This window comes from Schistocerca cancellata, chromosome 2, assembly GCF_023864275.1.
Source record: "Schistocerca cancellata isolate TAMUIC-IGC-003103 chromosome 2, iqSchCanc2.1, whole genome shotgun sequence".
Taxonomy (NCBI): Eukaryota; Metazoa; Arthropoda; class Insecta; order Orthoptera; family Acrididae; genus Schistocerca; species Schistocerca cancellata.
In genome coordinates, this window is record NC_064627.1 from 536698899 (window position 1) to 536725193 (window position 26295).

General features: G+C 43.4%; 1 protein-coding gene across 1 annotated transcript in view; it reads right to left on the reverse strand.

Annotated features, from left to right (window-relative positions):
* Positions 1–26295, reverse strand: part of LOC126162085 (putative inorganic phosphate cotransporter) — a 217424-nt gene that overhangs the window by 13156 nt on the left and 177973 nt on the right. The window contains exon 10 of the mRNA XM_049918359.1: positions 16251–16336. Coding sequence (XP_049774316.1) covers positions 16251–16336 — 86 coding nt within the window. The remainder of the gene's footprint in view (positions 1–16250; positions 16337–26295) is intronic.

Here is a 26295-nt window from a genome sequence, read left to right on the forward strand (position 1 = left end):
AAGACTGCCACCCACCTGCGTTGTGAGTTCAGTCTCCCAAGTTATTGCAATTCGAGTTATTGGAGTTTTCATAAATTCTTTAGTAATTCTTACCGTGTTATCCTGTAATTTGTGTCACTGTCTGATTTCATTACCGAAATATTTTATGAATTTTACACTATATAAAGGGCACTATCACTCATCACAGCTAACAAGTGACTGCAGATGATAACTGTGTTCTAATAGGACATAAGAGATTGTATTGTTAACAAATAACCTACGCTAAATAAGGTTTATGTACAATTGTTCATGAATGTATGGCTATGCAAACTGAATTAAATGTAAATTTCTGAGCGAGCTTCCTCTCAAACAATGCGCAGGTGAAACGGCCATCAGTCAGTCAGCACAAGATCCTATTTTCAAAATCATCTGTATAATTTTTAACAGAACCTGTTCTTCGATTAAGCGAAATAGAGCAGAAATAATTTTTAACGTTTCAAAGTGAGTGAATATTTCGAAATAAGATAAAATTAAGTATGTAGTCCTCACAATACACAACTGTGCTTCTACACCAAGTGCTTTAGCAATAATATACTCCCCAGTCACATTAATGTGACTGCCAAAAGGCTGAATAACCACGTTTAGTAGCGCAGATTTCTGTGAAACGTGCAGAAAGAGAGTTAATGAGGTTCTGGACGGTACCGACAGGGATGTGCAGCCATGCAAACTCCCGTGGCATGGCCAGCTGCATTAGGTCTCTCGATTGAGGATGCATGGCACAAACAGCGCGACCGAGGTGGTCCCATAGATTCTCGAATGGGTTTAAATCCGGAGAGTTTGGTTGCCAGATAAGCAATGCTCTTTGAACCACGCATCGTATGCTGCGTGCTTTGTGACACATTGCATTATCCTGCATGGTAGATGCCATTGTGTCGAGGAAAAACAAACTGCATGGAGGGATGGACATGATCCCCAAGAATACACTCCTGGAAATTGAAATAAGAACACCGTGAATTCATTGTCCCAGGAAGGGGAAACTTTATTGACACATTCCTGGGGTCAGATACATCACATGATCACACTGACAGAACCACAGGCACATAGACACAGGCAACAGAGCATGCACAATGTCGGCACTAGTACAGTGTATATCCACCTTTCGCAGCAATGCAGGCTGCTATTCTCCCATGGAGACGATCGTAGAGATGCTGGATGTAGTCCTGTGGAACGGCTTGCCATGCCATTTCCACCTGGCGCCTCAGTTGGACCAGCGTTCGTGCTGGATGTGCAGACCGCGTGAGACGACGCTTCATCCAGTCCCAAACATGCTCAGTGGGGGACAGATCCGGAGATCTTGCTGGCCAGGGTAGTTGACTTACACCTTCTAGAGCACGTTGGGTGGCACGGGATACATGCGGACGTGCATTGTCCTGTTGCAACAGCAAGTTCCCTTGCCGGTCTAGGAATGGTAGAACGATGGGTTCGATGACGGTTTGGATGTACCGTGCACTATTCAGTGTCCCCTCGACGATCACCAGTGGTGTACGGCCAGTGTAGGAGATCGCTCCCCACACCATGATGCCGGGTGTTGGCCCTGTGTGCCTCGGTCGTATGCAGTCCTGATTGTGGCGCTCACCTGCACGGCGCCAAACACGCATACGACCATCATTGGCACCAAGGCAGAAGCGACTCTCATCGCTGAAGACGACACGTCTCCATTCGTCCCACCATTCACGCCTGTCGCGACACCACTGGAGGCGGGCTGCACGATGTTGGGGCGTGAGCGGAAGACGGCCTAACGGTGTGCGGGACCGTAGCCCAGCTTCATGGAGACGGTTGAGAATGGTCCTCGCCGATACCCCAGGAGCAACAGTGTCCCTAATTTGCTGGGAAGTGGCGGTGCGGTCCCCTACGGCACTGCGTAGGATCCTACGGTCTTGGCGTGCATCCGTGCGTCGCTGCGGTCCGGTTCCAGGTCGACGAGCACGTGCACCTTCCGCCGACCACTGGCGACAACATCGATGTACTGTGGAGACCTCACGCCCCACGTGTTGAGCAATTCGGCGGTACGTCCACCCGGCCTCCCGCATGCCCACTATACGCCCTCGCTCAGAGTCCGTCAACTGCATATACGGTTCACGTCCACGCTGTCGCGGCATGCTACCAGTGTTAAAGACTGCGATGGAGCTCCGTATGCCACGGCAAACTGGCTGACACTGACGGCGGCGGTGCACAAATGCTGCGCAGCTAGCGCCATTCGACGGCCAACACCGCGGTTCCTGGTGTGTCCGCTGTGCCGTGCGTGTGATCATTGCTTGTACAGCCCTCTCGCAGTGTCCGGAGCAAGTATGGTGGGTCTGACACACCGGTGTCAATGTGTTCTTTTTTCCATTTCCAGGAGTGTAGATACATTCTTATTTTAATCTATTGTGCCTTCCACAACGGCATGTTCGCCCAGGAAATGCCACGAAAACATACCCCAGGCCAGGGGCGGGCAAACGTTGCACGCGGCTCATGAACACACAGCGCTACACGTGTGCTGCTCGCGTGCAATCGTCGAACGGGACAGTGCCGACAGCCTGCAGGTTGCGGCAGTGTAGTACCAGGCTAAGCTGCGGACGTTGAAGCGAAGCGACCACTACATAGTGAACGTTGTATTTCAATAACCGGAAAATGCAGAGTGAATCAAGGAAACGGAGAATTGGAGATCTGCTATCTTTTAAAAAGGAATGGGAGGATCATTTGTTCTCTGTGGAAAAAACGTGAAAATTGGAAATGTATAATATGTGACACTATTCTCGCTGGTGAGCGGAAGTTTAATATTGAACGCCTTATAATAAATTTCAGTATGTTGCCGTTCTTAGTGCAATAAAAGAGGAATTTCTCAAGCGATTTGGGGATATATCTTACTTATCCCAAGGTTTTGAATAGTTCTCGAGAGAATCTGGTTTCTGTAGATGATATTCATCTCAGTTTGCAAATGGAATTAATAGATCTACAGTGTAATTCTCGTCTGAGAGACAAGTTCCTTTTGGCAAGACGTGTAATAGATTTTTATCACGACTTTCCACAGCAAGAGTTTCCTCGTCTCCATCGTGAAGCCATGAAGATAGTCAATGTTGGGCTCGACATACTTTTGTGAGAGATTTTTTTCTGTTATGAAAATTAATAAGTCTCGGTTAAGAGCAAACATCAGTAATGAAAATTTACGTAACTGTTTGCGTTTGTCTGTATGTAGAAATTTTGTTCCAGACGTTAAACGTATTGTAAACTCCACCTGTGATAATTAAATAAAACGTATCGTAGGTAATAGGTGCTCTTTCAAACCATGATTACTTTCAAGCACTCCTACTAACCTTATTCCTTCATTTAATAAAGCAGGCCAGGAAACAAAACGCATTACAGGGAAGAAACGGAGAGACGGTATGGTGGGGAGGGATGAGAAGCGGGTGGCCAGCTTGCCCCTGTGTGCACGCAGAACACCTGTTAACTGCACACGTGCATGTGCACCGCACACGTGCAGAATTCCTGCCCGCCCCTGCCCCAGGCCATAATGCTGCCTCCTCCGGCCTGGAGTTTTCCGACGACTGTTGCAGGGTGTCTGCTTGCAGACGTTTCACAACGTTGGAGCATGAAACGTGATTCATCTGAATACACGTGTCGCCACTCATTGGATGTCCAGTTACGATAAAAGTGATTGACAACAGCCAGCAGTAGTTCATGAACGCAACAACGTTCGCTGAACGATTGTTGAGGAGGCACTGTTGCTAGCACATGGTTCATCTGGGCGGTCAGTTGCTCAACAGTTGCACTTCTGTTCGTGCGTGCACATTTCCAAAGGCGTCGTCCACCCGTGTCCTCTATGACCAGTGGTGCGCCACAGTTTCCTTGGCGCCTGTTTTGGATAGCGCAGTTTTGCCATGCACGGTAAACTTTAATGACGGCGGCACGCGAACAGTTTACAGACTTAACTGTGTCGGAAATGCTACCACGCTTGGGCCGAAAGCCAATGATGATGCCCTTTTGGACGTCAGATAACTCGCTCGATTTCCGCATTGCAACGATGTTTGCAATTTTTCTCGCATCCCGTGGACACCCTTACTGCACGTTCATGGCGGACATAGGCGGTGGTCACGTTAATGTGATTGGACCGTGTAATTATTATGATTCTCAATTATAGGCGTATTTTTTCCTCATTTCTGTGGCTGAATCATTAATGGAATTTGTAAGTTATCAGTTACCGACTGGATCGCGGTTTATGTTACAAAAGGAGCAGGAGCACAGTTTCACATGCTATGATATACCTGTAACCTGAATGCGAAAGCTCATCTGGACTGTTTAATTCATGCACAATATTTAATTTGTAAGGATATAGATCTACGTGATTTTTGACAGTGTTTTCTTCACGACCATCTCATAACTACTAGATGTACAGATAAACGGCATTGACATTTCATAAGACTTTGTTCCAGGCTTTACTTCATTTGAGCAACGTTTTCTGGTATTCGAACTCTTTTCGAGTCGTTACGGTTTTTGCTCGTTACAGAGCCCATTTCGGCTATTTTAACGCTACGTTTTGCATTGAAGACTTTGCTTGAGGTTTTGCCGAAACACTTCCAGTCTTGAACAGTCATGCAAAACGTTCCTCACACTTTTTCCATGAACTGTGCTTTGCTTAACACTCTGAAATGGGAACGTGTTGTTTCAGCACGAGCATCATTTTGTGTTGCATTCAACTGGTCACTAAACACGTCTGCTCATTTAACTCACTCTAACATAATGACACAACGATGAACTCGGGACAGAGCATGCAGGAGGAGCGCATGCGCAGACATGTAAAGCCAACCGACTGGCGCGACGAAATAACGGTTTCCAAATATTCTGCGCTGGGCAGTTCTCCTGTTCATTAGGAAGCGTCATTTCCGCGTCAGTCTTATAAACACACTCTAAGAAAAAAATAAGACGCAACACGAAGGAATTATCCGGATGGGACAGAAATCAGTAGATGTGACGTACATGTACAAATAAATAAATGAATAAAATTTCAGAAAAACTGAATCATTTATTCAAGAGAAAGAGCTTCACAAATTGAGCAAGCCAGTATTGTGTTGCTCCACCTCTGGACCTTATGCAAGTAGTTATTCGGCTTGCCACTGATTGATAGAGTTTTTGGATGTCCTCCCAGGAAGAATCTGTTAATTACTGTTCAACTGGCGCGTTAAAACGACAAAATCCAGAACTGGTTGGGGGCCACTGCCCGTAACGCTCCCAACGTTCTTAATTGAGGAAAGATCTGGCGACCTTGCTGGCCAAGGTAGGGTTTTGCAAGAACAAAGACAAGCTTCCTTGGGTTCAGGTCGAAGCGGGACTCATCACTGAAGACAATTATACTCCAGTCAATGAGATTCGAGGCCGAAAACGTGTCTGCAGCGACCCGGAGAGCAGTAAGATACCAACACGACTATCACCTACCGTACTGCCAGACAACCACGAGTGACAGCCAGGGGTGCCATTTCTATTCACAGCAGCACATATTTTGTTGTCATCCGTGGAACCCTTACAGCACAACGGTATGTCGACGACATTCTACGCCCTGTTTTATTGCCCTTGATGGCAAGCCATGCTAGGCTTACATTTCAGCAAGATAATGCCCGCCTTCATGTGGTAAGAGTTTCTACTGCTAGTGTTCGTGCAAATCAAACCCTACCCTGGCCAACAAGGTCGCCAGTTCTCTCCCCAATTGAGAACGTTTAGAGAGCATTATGGGCAGGGCCCTCCAATCATCTCAGTATTTTATCGATCTGACACACCAGTTGGACAGAATTTGGCACCATATCCCTCAGCCGGACATCCAACAACTCTGTCAATCAGTTCAAAGTAAAATAACTGCTTGAAAAAGCTCCAGAGTTGGACACACACATTATTGACTGGTTTAATTTATTAAGCTCTTTCTACTGAATGAATTATCTATTATTTCTGATATTGTAATTATTTGTCTGTATGTTTATGTACGTCATATCTACCGATTTCCGCCCAATTCGTATAACTGATTTTGCCCACCTAGTAGAACTATCCGTTTGTGGATGCAAGTGACTGTAGCAAATTAATGTGGTAACTGGTGCTGGAGAAAGCAGAGCAATATGACTACAGTGAACATAGTAGAAGACATGACCATACTCATTTTCTGACTGACAGCAGTTTTGAGAACTGTTAATTACATTGTAATGAGAACATGTGTTAGAAATATGTGGCTTTCCTGCGACATTACTACTTGTGAGACTGATCGAATGCTAAGAGCTGTGGGGTATTGGGGCAAAGAGATTTCTGTGGCACATCATTTGTGCGGGTTACATACAATCAGGGGTAAGCAAAGATTCAGGATCAAATTAGCCCCTTCCTTAACCTAATTTTATGCTAATGGATTCGTGACCCCCTGAGGGTTGATTTATGACCACCTGGGGATAATCCATCCTCCTGAGAAACTCTTCATCTGTCCCCCTCCTCACCCCTGTGGGAAATTGTCAAACACTTCCCCTCACCCAAACTAGTACACCTTTGATATCAAATTAATAGCCTAACTAGCTAAACTGATCGTTTAGTTACTCCTTCCCTTCCTGGGCAATCCATCAGCCATTCTCATCTGAGAATTGGCAGGAAAAAGACTCAGTCTGTGCTGGAGATGGAGGATCTAATGACACAAAATTCAAGTCAGTCGACATAATAATGAATTGTTCAATTCAGTTAGTGTTTTCTTTATTTAATTATTCTGTAGGAGATAGGGCTCCACTTTTCCCCCTCCCCCATGAACTGGCTGGAAAAAGACTTAGTCTGTGTTGAGCTGCTGGAGAGGGAGGTACTCTCAATGTGTTCAATTATCATACTCCTGGATTGTCCTACAGGTGCCTCCACATTCTGCTGCCCTCTCTCCGCACTTTCAGCCCCACCTCTCCCCCACCTTTTACGATCATATGTTCGCCTCGAAGTTTGCAAACTGACTATGGTGCTCAAAACTACCCTACAGTCGCACCCACCTGCCCCTACAATTTCTCCCGGCCCCGAGCCCTTACTTTTTCCAATCGCATTTGTATATGTTCACCACGACATGGCTTTTGGAATAAATAGATCTCTGTTCGACAGAGACGCTAGATCAATTTTTGGTGGGGAAAATGCAAAGGAATTGGAATTACTCAACGTTACACTTTCCCCAATTTCCTGATTTAAGTATACAACTGTCACTTCTTGCAATGTAAGAAAGATCATTTTGTGCATTAAATAATGTCCTGGCAGACAAATGCGTGAATCTAAATGAGAATTTAGAGTATTATTCTTCATATGGCTTTTAGTGACTGGAGCCTCCAAAGAGATGCTCGGCTTGCCTTCGATGTAGCTCTGTTCCTTTAAGCAGAGGGGCTGCGTCTTTAAGGGGATTGGAACCCCTCACTAAAGAGAGGCATTCGGAAGGAATTGGTTGTGGCCTATGGTAAGAGACCGAAACCGGCATTTGCGTAACTTGAAAATGGGAAGCCACTGAAGACCATTTTCAAGATTCCCTGCAGATGTATGCAAGACATTTCGCCACCCGAATCCAGGTGTTGCTACTTCATCGGTTCAACACGCAGATTTATCCCAAGTCGGTGGAGAATTTAGAAAAAAAATGTTTGTTGTACATTGTTTTAAAATGAAATGAAATAAAATCCATCACAACAAAAGACTACACTCTGACATTGCATGTTTTTCCTTTAATTCTGCGTGTTTAGTCATTTGACAGTGAAGGAATGCAGGCATATTTTAGGATCTGATTGTGCATATAAATGCTCGTTTCAGTTATTGCAGTATTACAAGAGCATAAAGAGATTTTTACGAAAGGGAGAGGGAGGTATGCATGGTGCAGTCGACTCGGACGAATTCAAGCAACCCACTGATAAAATCTCGAAGAAACAAACGTACTACAGAATGTACCATCATCACTTATTCCTTCCAGTCTCCACAAACCTGTTCCCTTCGTTCTTGGTTTTCATAACTGAGTATATCTCGGGTGACCAAATCGAGCGATATTTTGCCATTTGGGCTACTAATGATGAAATATTGAGAAATTTTTGTAAGAAAATGCAACCATCGCCATTAGAACGACATTTTTCTTAATCAACGTGATTTCCGTGCGACTCAGACAAATCCGAATGTATTTTTATGCTCTAATTTCAATTTAATGTTATCTGTAACGATATTTACCGCACCGCTATCTTGTGAAATAGTGAAATATTACAACCCTAAAGTTCTGCCAACCTCCAAATAACGACCCCTGTGATGGTACAGGTAGATAGAAAGATGGTGGATACATATTTCCAGCTTACCACCACGTTAGCGCACGAATCAAAATCGGTTTTTCTCTTTTTTCTTCTTACAAATTTACCCATAATTAGAAACTATCACAGCAGCACACAGCACAACAATTATAAACGGTAGCACTTAACACTAAATTCAACTGAAAGTAAAAACCAAGTTGATTAACAAAATAACAACTCAAGCGAGACCAACAATTGATTTTGGCTAAAATCAGGATGGACAGTAGTCTACAGTGTTATGGATGTATAGACGGTCTACATCTATTGTGGGCCTTGCTGACTATCGATAAAGTGCAACCCTTTTTCGTCATGTGATGGAAAATCAAAATATGTTTTAATTCCACAACAAGGCAACTACGTCGTGAGTAATTTCATTTAGGCGATAGGGGGAGGGGTGCCTGAATCTCCTGCCCCCCCTCCCTCCATTTGGCTACCCCCTTGCAGTTGGCACTGTGGTAGTACAGTTTGGAATTGTTTTGTGTAAAACAAACACATGAATAAGAATATGAAGTAATTGTTAGTATGCTAATTGGAAAAGGAGCTTTAAAAACCGGTAATTATATGCAAAGCGTATTCTAAATCAGAAATCATAATGATCTTAAAACAAGATGGAGGATATTACGTGAATCTATAGAGTGTAAGGTATGTTGCTTTTTTAAGTGTAAGGCCATTTAATTTTGTACATTGTTATACTTGATTTTTAAATCTATTACCATACCAACTTGGTTCTATCCACTGCGGATACGAAATTAGTGACGTAGTCTAGCCAAAATCGGTTACCGAAATAAATGCTGTACCAGTGATCTTGGCTTTACGATGTTTTCTTCTGAATTCATTTTCTCATTGTCTTTGACAACTTCGAAAAGTGCCCATAGTTAACAGCAGAAAGTGATATAATTGAAGTAAAAAATTTTAAAAAAATTTCTGTCGCAGCAGGATGACTCATGACACTTTTTTTTCCTTTTCTTGTTTTTAACAACAGCATCGTGTTAAAATTTCTTCACAGTTTGCCCTTGTAAGTATACAGGGTGCAAGTGAAATGTATTAACAAACCTTGAAGATCGATTTCTCATTTGAAAACAAGAAAAAAAGTCGATGTAAACGTTCGGCCAAAAATCCTTCGTATTTCGGTTGTTAGGGAAAATTTATGTTGAACGCGTTTAGAGATGCAATCCATCGACATAAGTTTGTAACCCACACTGAAAATTCATTTTGATAGATAATAAATGATGGTAAGTGAAGCTGTCAGCAATCCGAAGATTGTTTTGAACGCCACACTGCTCCACTAGGCATGGTCGTGTTGAGGTGGTACACATTTTTTTGGGGGGGGGGGATGGGGGTTGACTATTGCTGTGCCGACACATGACTTTCCTGAAAGTCTAGTGTTGACACCTTCACTCAGTCTTTAGGGTTCCGCACCTCAATCGCTAGAAACGGAACCATCATAGCATCACTTTGTTGCCCGTCTGTCTGTCTGTTCGCACCACTGTTCAAAACTATTAATGTACCAAGCTGCAATTTACGTCACATACTAAGGTCTGTGTGGTCCCTTGGCGACATAATAAACGTTAGCTTCTAAGTCAATGTAGTCAAAAGATACAGCCATTTATGTCACATATATTGATACTGCCAAACTCAATCATCAAAGCCTGTAGGATTCTTCCCTTTGACCTATAATCATGAAATGTGGCAAGAAACAAAGTTTCACAGTACAAGTGTACGAAAAATTCCAAAACTGTTAATTTGTAATTATATCACCCCAAAAATTTTTTTGTCATTTGTTATCAGTCTGTCTGCCTGTTTGTCCGCCCGTCCATCCGTACGTTACGAGCCCTTTTTCTCAGGAACAGGTAGACATGTCCAGCTGAAATCTGTCGCACATACTAAGGTCTATGGTCCCTTCGAGGCATAATAAACGTTAGCTTCTAAGTGAGTTCAAACAAAAGATACAACCATTTATGCCACAGATTTTCATACTCTGAAGCTCACTTATCAAAACCTATACGGTACTTCCCGTTGACTTAGAATCATGAAATTTCGCAAAGAGAAAGGTTTCACATTAGAAGGAAAGTGAAAAGATCAGAAAATGATTAATTTGTGATTATATCACAAGGAAAAAAATTTCTTTTATCATTTGTTATACGGCTTCGGACTGGAAACTAAAACATTCTCAAAAGTCTTGGAATCTCTGCGACCGATAGGTTGTCAGTATCAATGTCGATAACAGACAGACATGATGGAACTTGCGAGGAGTAAAAGAAAATGTTTAATTATTACTCTGAAAAAAAAAACACCGTCAGAACAGGCCTTGAAGGCCCAACAGTACCGACCAGCCGCCGTGTCATCCTCAACCCTTAGGCGTCACCAGATGCGGATACGGAGGTGCATGTGCTCAGCATACCACTCTCGCGGCCGTAGTCCGTTTCATGACCGGTGGGTGCCACTGCTCTTCAGTCAAGCAGCTCCTCAATTGGCCTCGGGCTGAGTGAACCGCGCTTGGCAACAGCAGTCGGCAAGCCCGGACGGTGAGCCATCCAACTCCTAGTCAAGCCCAACGGCGCTTGACTTCAGTGATCTGACGGGAACCGTTGTTACCACTGCGGCAAGGCCATTGGCTTGAGAAAAAAAGTTATGTAATTAATGTACAGATCGTTGGTAGACACTTGTCTGCAAGTGTGGTGCACACTGAAATCCCCGCGCCACAGAACCAAAGCACGCCGCCTCAGGGGACAAAGCAAAATGGTTCTGCCCACTTATGGAGTGCCGTACCAATACGTTTTAGGCGGCAGAGGAAATATTGTAGCTGTGACATGCCGGTCTGGATGATTTGCTTAGACGTCTATATAACTACCCCTTATAGATGTCATCTTCAACGAGTACGTCGTCCTTCACCGGCCAGAGAGGACTTTTGTCCATTGTTTGTTACACTGACTGCCAACCTCTTATTTCTTCCGCCTTGTTTGCAGCTGAGGCTGCATTGTAACGACACGATACAGCAAATTTTCACAACCATCGTTTGTGTGAAGATGAAGATCCTGAGGTGTCAGTTAACGTGTTGGAGGTTAATATATGGGTTCGGGTTGTAGGTGAGAGTCTGGCAGGTTCGTACACTCATCCAGCTTGTCTAACAAGTGCCATCATCAAAGATTTTCGCAGATCTGCTACAGGATGTAAGCCTACAGATAAGAAGAAACATGTGGTTAATGCGTGATGGGCCACGACCACGTTTTACGTAACACTGGTGGAGTTGCACTGGATGATACTACCAAACAGATGGATAGTTTGGAGGGGTGTGGGAGGAGGGTCGCACCACATTTTCGCAGTTGGTATCAAGTGACTGGGGCGAGACACGCAAGGTTCAAATGTTCATGCAGGCAAACAAATTAAATCCTATGGAGCAAATCTTGATGTATGATGGGAACTGCTAGTTTTGTTCGAAGTCGCAGTTCCTCGACGTGTCCAAGAAGCGGATGAACGAACACTCTGTCTTTGACCCAATACTCAGAAGTTCATTGGGGTTAAATCGGGTGGTCATGGTGGCCAAGATTTTGTTCCACCATGTCCAGTCCAAGTCGGCACATTCCTACGGAGATACGCGACAGCTACATGATGATAATGTGGTGGCGCGTCATCTTGTTGGAAAATAAATTCTGTACCCATATGCTGTTGTACTTGAGGCATTAGATAATGGTCAAACATGTCGAGGTACGGTATAGCTGTTACAGTTGACTCAGCAAGAAAGAAAGTACTGTAAATCTTGCTACAACTTACGGCGCAAAAACATTTACCTTAGGCGAGTCCCGTACATGTTGCAAACAATTGTACCAATGAATAACAGCTTGTCTCCGAGGTGGTACCTTGCGATACTTAGTCTCTGAAACGTATTAGCGGATTTGGATTCACTGCGTACGCTCTGCACCGTTATACGACTGCATGCTTACTGTAGAAATAACCCATTCACGCATACCACTTAGCGGAATCGTCGGGAACTAACACCGTTAGGCGCGAATAATATTTGAAGACATTCTGCATTCTGTGCTCTATCAAACATTTCTGTAAGTTATTTATCCTTTTCCCAATCGAAGGTTTATTTTGCATAACTAATTTATAAACACCAAGTATACACTATCGGGCTCCTCGCATCAGAAAGCGGCTCAGTATTCAACCGTTCCGACTACCCACCTTTACAAACAGCCTGCATTCAATGAGATTTCGTCCCCTTCTGCCTTGCAGTGACTAATGGTAAATGGCTGGTCTTTTCAGGACTATGTGGCCAATACAGTTTTATTCACTGTTGTCGGTAAGAACACTTCTTAGTGTTTGGCAGCATGGGACGTATCTCCCAACTACCCCTTCTCTGCCCTCACGTATAAGTTGATCCTCTCTCTCTCTGACCTCGTTGTCGACGGGACGTTAAACACCAATATCCTCCTCCTCCTTCCTCTCTCTCTCTCTCTCTCTCTCTCTCTCTCTCTCTCTCTCTCTCTTGGCCTGATGCCTTCCGAGATGACCACACTACACAGAGATAACAAATGTCATTGGACAATGATATGCACACATACAGATAGCGGTAGTATTACGTACACAAGGTATACAAAGCTAGTGCATTGGCGGAGCTGTCATTTGTAGCCAGGTGATTCATGTGAAAAGGTTCCGACATGATTATGGCCAGAGGACGGGAATTAACGGACTCTGAACGTGGAATGATAGTTGGAGTTACATGCATGCGACTTTCCATTTAGGAAATCGTTAGGGAATTCAACATTCCGAGATCCACAGTGACAAGGATGTACAGAGAATACCAAATTTCAGGCATACATCTCACCACGAACAACGCAACGGCCGCCGATGTTCACAAACGACAGAGAGCAGTGGCGTTTGGGTAGAGTTGTCAGTGGTAACAGACAAGCAACACTGCTTGAAGTAACCGCATAAATCAATCTCGGACGTACGACGAACATTTCAGTTAGGATAGTGCGCGAAATTTGGAGTTAATGGCCTGTGGCAGCAGACGATGGACGGGGTTATCTTTGCTAACAGCAGGACATCGCCTGCAGCACCTCTCCTCTAGACGACTGGAAAACGGTGGTCTGGTCAGATGAGACCCGATTTCATTTGGTAAGAGCTGATTGTAGGGTTCGAGTGTGGCGTAGACCCCGTGAAGCCATGCACCCAAGTTGTCAAGACACTGCGTGAGCTTGTGGCGGCTCCATAATGGTGATGGCTGTGTTTACATGGTACAACTGAATCGATTATTGACTGGAAATGATTACGTTCGGCTACTTGGAGACCAACTGCAGCCATTCACAGACTTCGTATTCCCATGAAAATGCGCCTTTTCGTCAGGCCGCAGTTGTTCGAGATTGGTTCGAAGAACATTCTGGACAAATCGAGCGAATAATTTGGCCACTGGCATCGCTCGACACGAATCCCATTGATCGTTTATGAGACATAATCGTGCACACCGGCAACGCTACCACAATTATGGACGGCTTTAGAGGGAGCATAGCTCAATATTTCTGTAGGGGACTTTCAACGACTTGTTGAGTCCATGACACGTCGAGTTGCTGCACTACGCCCGACAAAACTAAGTCCAACACGATATTGGGTGGTATGCCGTCACTCTTGTCACCACACTGTATATAAAGGGTGTTTCAACATTCGTATCACAGGTTCTCCATCTACATCTACATTTATACTCCGAAAGCCACCCAACGGTGTGTGGCGGAGGGCACTTTACGTGCCACTGTCATTACCTCCCTTTCCTGTTCCAGTCGCGTATGGTTCGCGGGAAGAACGACTGCCGGAAAGCCTCCGTGCGCGCTCGAATCTCTTTAATTTTACATTCGTGATCTCCTCGGGTGGTTTAAGTAGGGGGAAGCAATATATTCGATACCTCATCCAGAAACGCACCCTCTCGAAACCTGGCGAGCAAGCTACACAGCGATGCAGAGCGCCTCTCTTGCAGAGTCTGCCACTTGAGTTTGTTAAACATCTCCGTAACGCTATCACGGTTACCAAATAACCCTGTGACGAAACGCGCCGCTCTTCTTTTGATCTTATCTATCTCCTCCGTCAACTCGATCTGGTACGGATCCCACACTGATGAGCAATACTCAAGTATAGGTCGAACGAGTGTTTTGTAAGCCGCCTCCTTTGTTGATGGACTACATTTACTAAGGTCTCTCCCAGTGAATCTCAACCTGGTACCCGCCTTACCAACAATTAATTTTATATTATCATTCCACTTCAAATCGTTCCGCATGCATATTTTATAGAAGTAACTGCTACCAGTGTTTGTTCCGCTATCATATAATCATACAATAAAAGACCCTTCTTTCTATGTATTCGCAATACATTACATTTGTCTATGTTAAGGGTCAGTTGCCACTCCCTGCACCAAGTGCCTATCCGCTGCAGATCTTCCTGCATTTCGCTACAATTTTCTAATGCTGCAACCTCTCTGTATACTACAGCATTATCCGCGAAAAGCCGCATGGAACTTCCGACACTATCTACTAGGTCATTTATATATATTGTGAAAAGCAATGGTCCCATAACACTCCCCTGTGGCACGCCAAAGGTTACTTTAACGTCTGTAGACGTCTCTCCATTGAGAACAACAAGCTGTGTTCTTCAATCTAGCCACACAGCGGTCCGATATTCCTTAGGCTCTTACTTTGTTTATCAGGCGACAGTGCGGAACTGTATCGAACGCCTTCCGGAAGTCAAGGAAAATAGCATCTACCTGAGAGCCTGTATCTAATATTTCCTGGGTCTCATGAACAAATAAAGCGAGTTGGGTCTCACACGATCGCTGTTTGCGGAATCCATGTTGATTCCTACAGAGTAGATTCTGGGTTTCCAGAAATGACATGATACGCGAGCAAAAAACATGTTCTAAAATTCTACAACAGATCGACGTCAGAGATATAGATCTATAGTTTTGCGCATCTGCTCGACGACCCTTCTTGAAGACCGGGCCTACCTATGCTCTTTTCCAATCATTTGGAACTTTCCGTTCCTCTAGAGACTTGCGGTACACGGCTGTTAGAAGGGGGGCCACTCAGGACACTTAGTAGATAAAGTTTTGATAACTAATCAACGTCGAGAAACATGCTGTCTGGACATAAAATAAATTTGAGGATAGGTTCATTCTCAGATCTCTCACTTCACGGTACGCCGACAAACTGAGAAGACGGTGCCGCCGTCAGTCACTGTTGTGATCCTGACATCACACACCGTTTTCATCATACTATAACAACGCTGCGAGAAACTGGTACGTTGCAACTACGAGGGCTGAGTACAAGAGAACCCGACGTCGAGTATTCGAAACGTTGTCTCTGCCATGGGGTGCTGTTGGTCAAACAAATTAAAGTTCGTTGTCTCCGCTGTGTGCGTACCGTGAAGTGGGAGATTTGAAAGTGATCCGATGTTCTAACGTATTTTACAGCCAAACAAGACTTTTTTGGACAAGGGCTCCTTATCAAAACTTCGTATACTAACTCCCCTCTACAGTTCCTAGCACTCTGTAATAGGAATTGTTTAACACCCTAAATAATTATACACTACATAAAATAATGGAACGCTGTCCATCATTTAGCCTTAGTATTCTAGAATAAATGAACTATTCAGCGATAAAAAATCTTTGATCTCTTATCTTGTGACCTGAAACGCCTAACATATAATAAATATAAGTTCAAACATCTTAAATCGTATCTACTTGTCCATTCTTCCTGCCACCAAAGAAGAATTGCGGAAAGTGAGAGACATCGCAGTTAGGATCCACGGAACATGCAAACAGTTGTCGACATTGTGAAGTGCAAGACCTCCCGTTCGATGTAAAAAGATACGCTCGAGGCCCTAAATTTGCAGATTTCAATTACAGAATAAATACAGTAATCTGTTCTTACAACCAATTGTACTTACATCCTGGTACGTAAGATGGCCCACCATGATTGGCGAGATGAAACCCGGTGTCACACATATCATGTTCGTGAGAGCCAGCAGGATTCCTGCAACACAACGCCAAGGGTGAACTGACTAAAGAAAAAAATCTTAATTCACAATGAAGCAAAGTGACAGTTTTGTAATTGTATACAGGGTGACTTTTCCATCGTCTTCAAACTATAGATATTGGTGGATGAGAGGATACGGAACAGAAAAGGTGTAATGAACTTATGTCAGGAAATACATGGTTTCCATGTTCGAGACCATTTATTCAATCATACATTGTTACAGAGGCTGTGGTCTAATACCCCCTCCTAGGGGGTGGTACTGTGCCTCATACGTCAAGCCCTAGCGCCCTATCCTGCCATAGTAATTGGTAATGTTGTGTCTGAATCACTACTCTTGCTAATTCACCTTGTAGTCGACGTGATACGGTGTTGTACACAATGGTTCCATATTCGAATCGAGAGTTTGCTGACATGGTGCTTACTTACGGAAAGGCAAATGGCAACGGGCGACGGCAGCAAGGTTGTATCAGGAGACCTATTCCAGCCGACAACAACCACAGCATTCAATGTTTGCAACAGTGTTTCACCTTTTATCAGACGGGGTCGTTTCAGGAATCAGGAAATCATGAAGGACGTAACGGAAATGTTCGGACATCAGACTTTGAGGAAAATGTGATTAACACCGCCGTGTCGGTTCAAATGGCTCTGAGCGCTATGGGACTTAACTTCTAAGGTCATCAGTCCCCTAGAACTTAGAACTACTTAAACCTAACTAACCTAAGGACATCACACACATCCATTCCCGAGGCAGGATTCGAAACTGCGACCGTAGCGGTCGCGCGGTTCCAGACTGTAGCGCCTAGAACCGCTCGGCCACCCCGACAGCGGCGCCGTGTCGGTACCAGGCAGTTTGCCCACCAGTACAGGGTAAGCCAGACGACCGTGTGGAACATTTTCCATGACAATTGTTACTATTGTTATCACTTACAGCGTGTGCAGGGCTTATTAACGGCAGACCTTCCACGTCGGGGACAGTTTTGTCACTGGTTTCTTCACCAGGCAACCACAATTCCGGGATTTGTGTAATCCATCCCGCTAATCGATGAGGGCATCTTCACACAAAATGGTATCTTCAACTTTCATAACAATCTGTGCGATAGTATACAGAAACCGCACGGTATGGTGATAGTGAATCACCAGCATTGGTGCAGCCGGAACGTGTGTGCCAAAATAATGGACGACGGTATTTTGGGACCAGTCTTCCTTCCACGTTGCATAACATGCGGAACTATTGGTGTTTCTTGCGGATGAGTTTGCCTCCCCTACTGGAAGAAGAGCCACTGATGATTCGAACGGTTATGTGGCTGCTACACGATGGTGTCCCAGCCCACTTCGCCGTTAACGTCCGGTTGCATCTCAGTGGTGTCTTCGCTGGTCGATGGATCGGATGAGGGGGCCTAGTTTCATGGCCTGCTCGTTCACCGGATCTCAACCCGTGCGATTTCTGGTTATGAGGCCATCTCAAGAGTATCGTGTACGCAGAGCCCATTCCAGATGTGCAGCCACTGTAGCAGTGTATTCATGCTGCCTTGGACACTGTTTGGATGCAGCCTGTCCGATGTGAACGTTTGAACAGAAATGCTACGACGCGTACACGCTTGCGTAGAGGCACATGGAAACCATTTTTAACGCCTACTGTAACTGTGACGGCATGGTACAGCGCAAAGTACGATTGAATAAATGATCTCTAGCATGGAAACCATGCATTTCCGGATAAAGTTCATTAGACTTTTTTGGTCCGTGTCCTCTCATCGATCAATCCCTAGAGTTTGTACACGGTGGAAAAAAATCACCCTGTATAATGTATGTCATTTACTTTCTGCTGTATTTTTATAAAATTCAGTTCCAGTATGTCATTTTATTCACTGTGTATGAAATATGTAATATTATATCTTATATAAAAAGGGCCATATTATTTTTCGAACAGTCTAAGTTATTTGTCATTCTGTTAATGCTAGCCACGCACTACTATACAAACTAGATAAATATTCCTGTTAGTTGCTAATAATCTCCAAAGTTACCTAGCGTTATTTATTACATTGCAGACATTGCATATTAAGCAAGGAACATGATACCATGCAATTTTTTGTCATGCAGAGTCACGTATGAAGTGTTATATGTGTATAATCAGAGCTGGAATCAGAAGTAGTTTTGGAAAGCATAAGAAAATTGTAACTTATTTTTTTTAATAATTTCCGATACAGACGAATGGACGAGTCGGCCGCATGGCGAATGCTGCCTACATCACTTGATCAATGAAGGTGAAAATGTGTGTGTTATGCATATAAATGCGAAATAGAAGCCATGTGTTACAGAAAAAATAAGTTCACTTAAATATTAATTAAACATATATCTACAGCTCGCCAAATAGGGTAACAAAACGTTTTGTCATTTTGCACGGGGCTGCTGCAGTGTTCAAAATCCAGTGGACAAAAACGTTGTATTACTAAAGACAAAAAAATTAGAAATATGTGACGTCAGTTTAAGAAAGCCCAAAATGTCTTGGCACAAATAAAAATGCACAAAAAGTATCTGGTTGCTGTATTTCTTCAAGCAATTTAATTCACAACTGCAGAACTCACGACGATTATCATGGATAACTAAATTTTCAGTGCTCACTCTCTCGTGGCATAATGTCTTTTGTAAGCGTTTCTACTGGACATCAATACTGCGTATTGTGTGTCTGACATGACTTGTCTAACTTACAAAGAGGCACACTATGAATGCGTATTAGCCGTATTGTCACGTTTGTGTTGTTGACGGCGATGGTAGCGAAGGATGATGGTATCAGCACATGCCTGCTTCTCTCCAATAGGGGTCGTCGAATTTAACGCTTGCATTCGAAGGACGGACAGGCACACGGGTCGGGTGGTGAACTGGAAAGAACCTGGACTCTTATTCTGGAGAACGGTGCTTCAAATCTCAGTCCAGCCACCTACATCTAGGTTTTCTATGATTCTCCCGAATAGCTTAAGGCAAATATCTGGATCGTTCGTTTGAAAGGCAGTCGTCAATTCCCGTTCGCACCTTCCATCGATTCGTATACGTGCTCCATCCTTAATAACATCGTTTACGCAGGGACTTTAAACCCACATCTTTGTTCTTTCTTCGAATTAACATATACACCTGCCCTCACTACACTAAACACTGCAGGCAGATTTGGAATTTGTATGTCTAGAGATCAGTAACTTAACAGCACCATCTTCCTCCCACGTTAGCCAAATACTGACAATAAAAATTACTCCCAGCAACGAGATTAGAAATTTCTGTCTTGGGTCGACCAACACAGTAAACGCGTTAGTGACCTCGGCTAAAAAAGTCGATGGTTTTTTTTTTCCATCCATGTCCACGATTATATAATACATATTCGAAATAATGGCAATTTATACGGTATCAGGCATACTTCTCATGCCCGAGAGAACCATTGCATATCATCAAACCACAAACATATTCGCCAAGTTTTTCGCCTTGTCTGGAAATTTTAGTTTCGTAAGAAAAATGATATGTTTCAGCAATTCTCTTGGCTTAGTCTGAGTCCTTTTACTAACTTCCTACATGTCAATTATGTTACAGCTGCTCTGTCCCATACAAATCACTTTTATACCGAACTATACGCTAGCATTTTACATGGGTGTAAAACGATTTCTAAAGCACACACTGATAATGAGTTGGGTTTATATGGTAACAGGTGCCGTGTAACAGAACGGGATGTATACTCTCGCGGAAATCAACTCTGGTCAGCTTTAGATGCAATTACATCAGGTTTTTTTGTATTCAATTAGACACTGAATATTTGCACCCATATGAAAACCCTTCTTGTATGCAGGTGTGACCACTCATTACTTACATCTCCTGCACAGGATTATTTGTGATATTTAACCATTCAAATGGGAGCTAATTCAGCTGTATAAAATATGTTTTATGCTGTAGATGCATTGTGAATCCTGCGTTCGGACGCAGGTGAGTTGGTTACCCTTTGCTCACAGTTCCATGTGGTTTTGTCTTCGGTCACGCAGATTGAGGCATCACTGGGAGGGGGGGATCCAAGGTACGTTTAGCACGTCTCACATGTTCCTCGATTGGTCCACTAATGTGGTCAGCCCAGTTACGGTCCACTCTGAAGTTGACCCCTCACCTGTGCTCGAGTGGAAGGTCTTTTAAAACTGTGTCAGGCAGCAAAAGAAATTCAAGGGGACTAACTGAAAGGACTTTCTGACGAACAGGTTTGAGGCGCTGTCTGAGGCTGATAAAAGATCTTGAGCCAGATTCAGTCGCTTCAGCAGTAGTCTCTTGTTCTGCAAACTCGAGGCACTCACAGAGGACGGGATTATTGGTCATTGGGAGCTCCAATGTTAGGTGCATAGGGCTTCCTAGGCCATTGGATGCAAAGGAGGGGAAGAACCGCAGTGTGCACTCTGTATACACACAGGGGGGAGTCATCCTAGATGTGAAACGGGTCCTATCTGATGCCATGAAGACCATAGGGTGCAGGGAACTGGAGGTGGTAGCTCATTTTTGTATTAAAGATGTGTGTCACTTTGGAACAGAAGATATTTCCTCTTCCTGCAGCTGTCTGAAAAGCTACAGACAGTTGGTCTTGCTTGCAAGATGAAGGGGGACATCACCATAACGTAGCAACACTGACAGGAATGAAGGCTCATACCGCTCTGCAACTGGGTTTGCTGCAGATCCCTTGACTTGCGTTGTAGGCTGCAGGGGTGTCTGAATCTGCTTCGTAGATCAGGAGTCGACTACACAGATGAGATGGCTATGTGGGTAGCAGATAGTGGGCGAAATGGACTGGGCTGTCTTTTAGGTTAGAGGGTTGCAGAAGTGTAAAAACGTTCAGTCTCAAAGGCTTCAGGTCAAATGCTGCAGGAAGGTAGACCTAGGAAACATTGGTATTATATTTTTAAATTGTCGTGGGTGTGTTGACAAAGAATCAGAGTTCCAAGCGCTTATAGGAAGGACTAAAGCAGTACTCGTTATGGACAATGACATCTGGAAGCCAGAGGTAAGTTCGGACAAAATTTTTACCAAGAACCTAGAGGTATTCAGAAATTAAACTCTGTCTGGACAGGCCTTGAAGGCTCAACGGCACCAAACGACCGCCATGTCATTCTCAGCCCATAGGCGTCACTGTACGCTGATACGGAGTGGCATGTGGTCAGCACACCGCTCTTCCAGCTGTTGTCAGTTTAAGAAACCCGAGTGGCTGCTTGTCGATTAAGTAGCTCCTCAATTTGGCCCACGAGGTTGAGTGCATCCCGCTTGGCATCAGCGCTCGGCAGACCTGGACAGTCTCCCGTCCAAGTGTTAACCAAGCCCGACATCGTTTAACCTGACGGAAACGATATTGTCACTGGGGCAAGGCCGCTGGCCAAAGGTGTTCAGAAAGGATAGAGTAAATTCACATGGTGGTACCGTCTTCGTTGCTGTTAGAAATGGTTCAACTTTTAGTAAAAATTGAAGTAGATATTTGCTGCCGGGCATTATAGCTAGACGTTATACCTGGCAACCAGAAAAATTAATAATTAGTTCTTTTTATCGACCCCGACATTCATATGATGCAGTTGCTGTAAGGTTCAAGGAAAATCTAAGTCATTTCGAATAGGTATCTGTCTCATAAAATTAAATTTGGAGGTGACTTCACTCTGTCCCCGACATGCTGTCGAAAATACTTCAATAAAGTCGATGGCAGACATAAAACATCGTCCAAAATTGTACTAAACGCTTTCTCCAAAATTGTGAGCTATTAGCTCAGGAAACCACTTTAAGTGTAAATGGTTACTGTAACACACTAGACCTCTTGGCAATCAACAGCTCACAGCAAACAGACCGTCATGATGAATACAGGGGTTAGTGATCACAGAATCATTGTAGCGAGACTGAATACCGCCTCTCACCCAAATCCATTACAAATAAACGCAAAATACCTGTATACCTAAATGCTATGTAAGCGTAGACCACATGTGGTTTAAATTCAAAGAAACGTTTTTGGTGGCATCTGAGTGTTTCATACCAAGTAAATTAATAAGAGACGAAACAGAAACCCTTGGTACACAGAACAGGCCAGGACACAGTTGCAGAAACAACGAAAAAGCACGCGAAAACAAAAAGAAAGTCTCAAAGCGCTCAAGTTTGACAGAAGCACGAAATCTAACTCCAATTTCAATGAGGGATGCTTTTAATAGTTTCCACAACGAAATTCTGTTCCGAAATCTGGCAGACAATCCGAAAAGATTCTGGTACACCAGCGGCACCACACAATCAATACCTTCACTGTGCGATAGCAATGGTAATGTTACTGATGACAGCAGCTCTAAAGTGGAGTTACTAAATGTGGTTTTCGGAAATACCTTCAGCAAAGAGGATGCAGTAAATATTCCAGAACTGAAATCAGTAACAGCTGTCAACATGAGTAACTTAGAAATAGATACCCTGGGTGTAGCGACAAAACTTACATCACTTAATACAGGCAACTCTTCCTGTCCAGACTGTGTATTAAGCACATTTATTTCGGAGTATGCTGATGTAATAGCTCCATATTTAATTATCATATACAACAGCTTGCTCGACGTAATGTCCTTACCTACAAATGCCGCATCAATTCACAAGAAAGGACACACGATTAGAGGACTGCTCTGAATTACAGAAACACAGGAGTCACATCAGTTTGCAGTAATATTCTGGAACATATGTCGATTTATAGCATTATGAAATATATCGAAGAAAACGATATGAATGGCAAAATGCTTTCTTATGGGAATGAAGATGCACTGAACTAGCGGGCACAGTTTGATCTGTATTAGCGGCTTTTCGAAAAATGCCGAAAGAAAGTCTGTAGTTGTCCACAGCAATACTGAGGTCCAAGTAAACTGACGGTCATTATTTTCTAAACCACAAGTGCCGCCGACTTTTTCATGAAGACAGCGAATTATATCAGTGATTTGTTCGTCAGAAATATCTGTTTTAATAGTACGTAAGACATCGCTTTTTATCAATGTAATTTTACGCAAGTAACCGTTGTACGTCATGAAAATTGTCTTCTTGGTTTGTGTGTGTTTTTGTCATACCTAATTTTCTATGTATTATTTTACAGGATTTAGCAAAATTTCATTGTGATGAATACACGCCTAACAGATGTCGAAACCTAGGTCAACGTACCTACTAGTTATGTGCAACCGGATGGCTGTATAATTCTATGTTGAGAATGTTGTGAAGCACAACTCGCCCTATGTTCACACGGAGTAATGAGTGCTATTGACAGCAAACCCCAAGCTGATTCCAAATTTTCAGGCTTCCAGAAGGCTTTTGACACCGTTCTTGAAAGGCGGCTTCTAGTCGAATTGCGTGCCTATGGAGTATCTCCCCAATTGTGCCACTGGATTTCTTCTCAGAAAGGACACATTTCGTAGTAACTTATGGGATGTCATCGGGTGAAACGGAAGTGATATCTTGAGTTCCCAAAGGAAGTGTTAGACATAGTCTGCTGTTTCTAATCTATATAAACGATTCTGGAGGTAATGTGAATAGCTGTGTTAGATTGTCGGCACGTTATACTGTCGTTTACCGTCTAGTAAATTCGTCAGCATATCAATACGAACTGCTAAATCATTTACACAAGGTAGCTGTATGGTGCAAAAAGTGACAATTTACCCTGAACAATAAAAAACGTGGCACCCTCCTTAAGAGTACTAAAAGAAAAACCGTTAAATTTCTGTTGCACAATAAATAACAGATGTAAAGCTTGTCGATTCAACTAGATACCTAGGGATCACAATAATGAGCAACTTAAAACTGCAATCCTCAATCAGAAAATATTGTGAGGAACACGAACTAAAGACTGTCTCTTACTGGCAGAACGCTTAGAAGATTCAACAGATCTACTAAAAAGACTATCTGCACTACGCTTGTCCGTCCTGCGCTAGAGTATTTTTGCACGGTATGAAATCCGTACCGTGTAGGATTGATGGAGGACATCGAAAAAGTTCAAAGAATGGTGGGTCTTTTCTGTTGTCACGATATAGTATGTGACTTGAAATGTGAGAAATTTTTCAAAATGTCCATATGCTCGCACCTATGGGAGCCATGGCATTTTAATGTAAGGTGTAGGCGTATTTCATGTCAAAACGCCAATAAGCTAAACCCACATTTTGTTTATTACGTTGACTTGCTTAATAATTGTTTTGTTGAGACTATAAGAGACTGGAGCTTCTTTATTTTAATGTTTTCCAATTCGTATACCACTGTACAAGCGTTGGGATTGGGTGGCCTTGCGTGTGGGTACTGCCGTGTGCAAAGAGCCCAACGAAGGCGGACACACGAAACAGCGGATTGATGGGAGAGAGTCGTTATGGTAGACGCAAGCGTGTGAACACGAGTGAGATACATTCTGGTGAAAATGTTAAATGGTCCTTCATAAATGTGAGTGGTATCGAGGCAGAAGATACTTGGGCTGGACAACAGGAAAAGTATACTTATATGGATATGGTGTCCGAAAGAACAGACACCATCCATATAAGTATATAGTTCTGTCAATACCGGCCATGACCTCCTTCTTCTGTGCGGTTGCACACATATTCCCCGAACTCTTACGGGACTTGGTAAGAATGTCTTCCACGAGTAATGAGTGTGTTGGTGTGGGACACTACGAATGTAGTGTGTGGACATAAAGGGTGAGAATGTGGGTCTCGCGGGAGGCGTGAGCGAAATACTCCCTGCAGTCGAGCTATCCTCTGTGCCCTCGGTGGCTCAGATGGATAGAGCGTCTGTCATGTAAGCAGGAGATCCCGGGTTCGAGTCGCGATCGGGGCACACATTTTCACCTGTCCCCGTTGATATATAGCAACGCCCGTCAGCAGCTGAAAGCATTAATATAATCCTAACAGGAAAAGTAGTTTAAATAACGCAAATAGCTGGAGTGCAAGAATTACCGACCACTTTGATGGCAAATGTGGCGTGTACCTATCCAGGACTTAATGGCGTCGAAATGTACAAAGGCGTACATCTAACGATGGCTATCAGTACGCAGACGTGAAGACATCTTCCAGCCGTCTGTCCAGCTCAACTACAGCATCTCAGATCATGTCGATAAAAGGCAAGGCAGAAAACTGTTGTTTAATAACTTTCAGACAGGTTCAGAGAATCACTAGTCAGTAATTTCAATTTATGATCATATTAGCAACAATAGACAAACTCACTGAAATTCTAGTAAAGCTATTTTACTTTAAACAGCATTCCTCTTTCCTAAAGTAAATCCAATTTAAATATCAGTATAAATAACCAAGTAAATTATTAGCACAGTATAAGGAAAAAATCTTGTTATTTTAAACACAGTAATATTCTATGTTATACGCTCCTTCAGAGCAGGTTTATCAGTGAAAAGACAATATTATCGCTTTTTATAGGTCAATTATTTTTTAAAATTACCTTTCCTTTAATGAAAAACCTATCTAAAAGAATTATTGATAGTTAACACAAATTCAGTATATTCTTGGTCACTGTACATAACAGTAGCACTGCATCAATAGCAAGTGCGCCATGAGCAATAAAAGTTCATTTTACTTTTCCATCTTTTGTTAAAATTAAATTTCAGGTTAAAATTTCGCTATTTTCATGTTTCCTTCAGAGCTGGCGACGTGACAGTTTATGGTAAGTGATCACTGTTCTCGTCGGATCTGGCTGAGAATGTCTGCTGTTACGACCGCTGAATGGAATCCAAAACGCAGAGTAGAGTGCGTAATGTAGGCTGTGCAACTGTGTATGAGAAATGTCGCGTTGCAAGGGGAGGGAGTGTCACGGATATGATACAAGAGTTGGGGTGGTGGTCATTAAAACAAAGACGTTTTTCGTTGCGGCGTGATTTTTTTCGCAGAATGTCAATCAGTAGCTTTCTTCTGCGAATGCGAAAATATTTGTTTGACCCCGACTTACATAGGGAGAAGTGACCATTT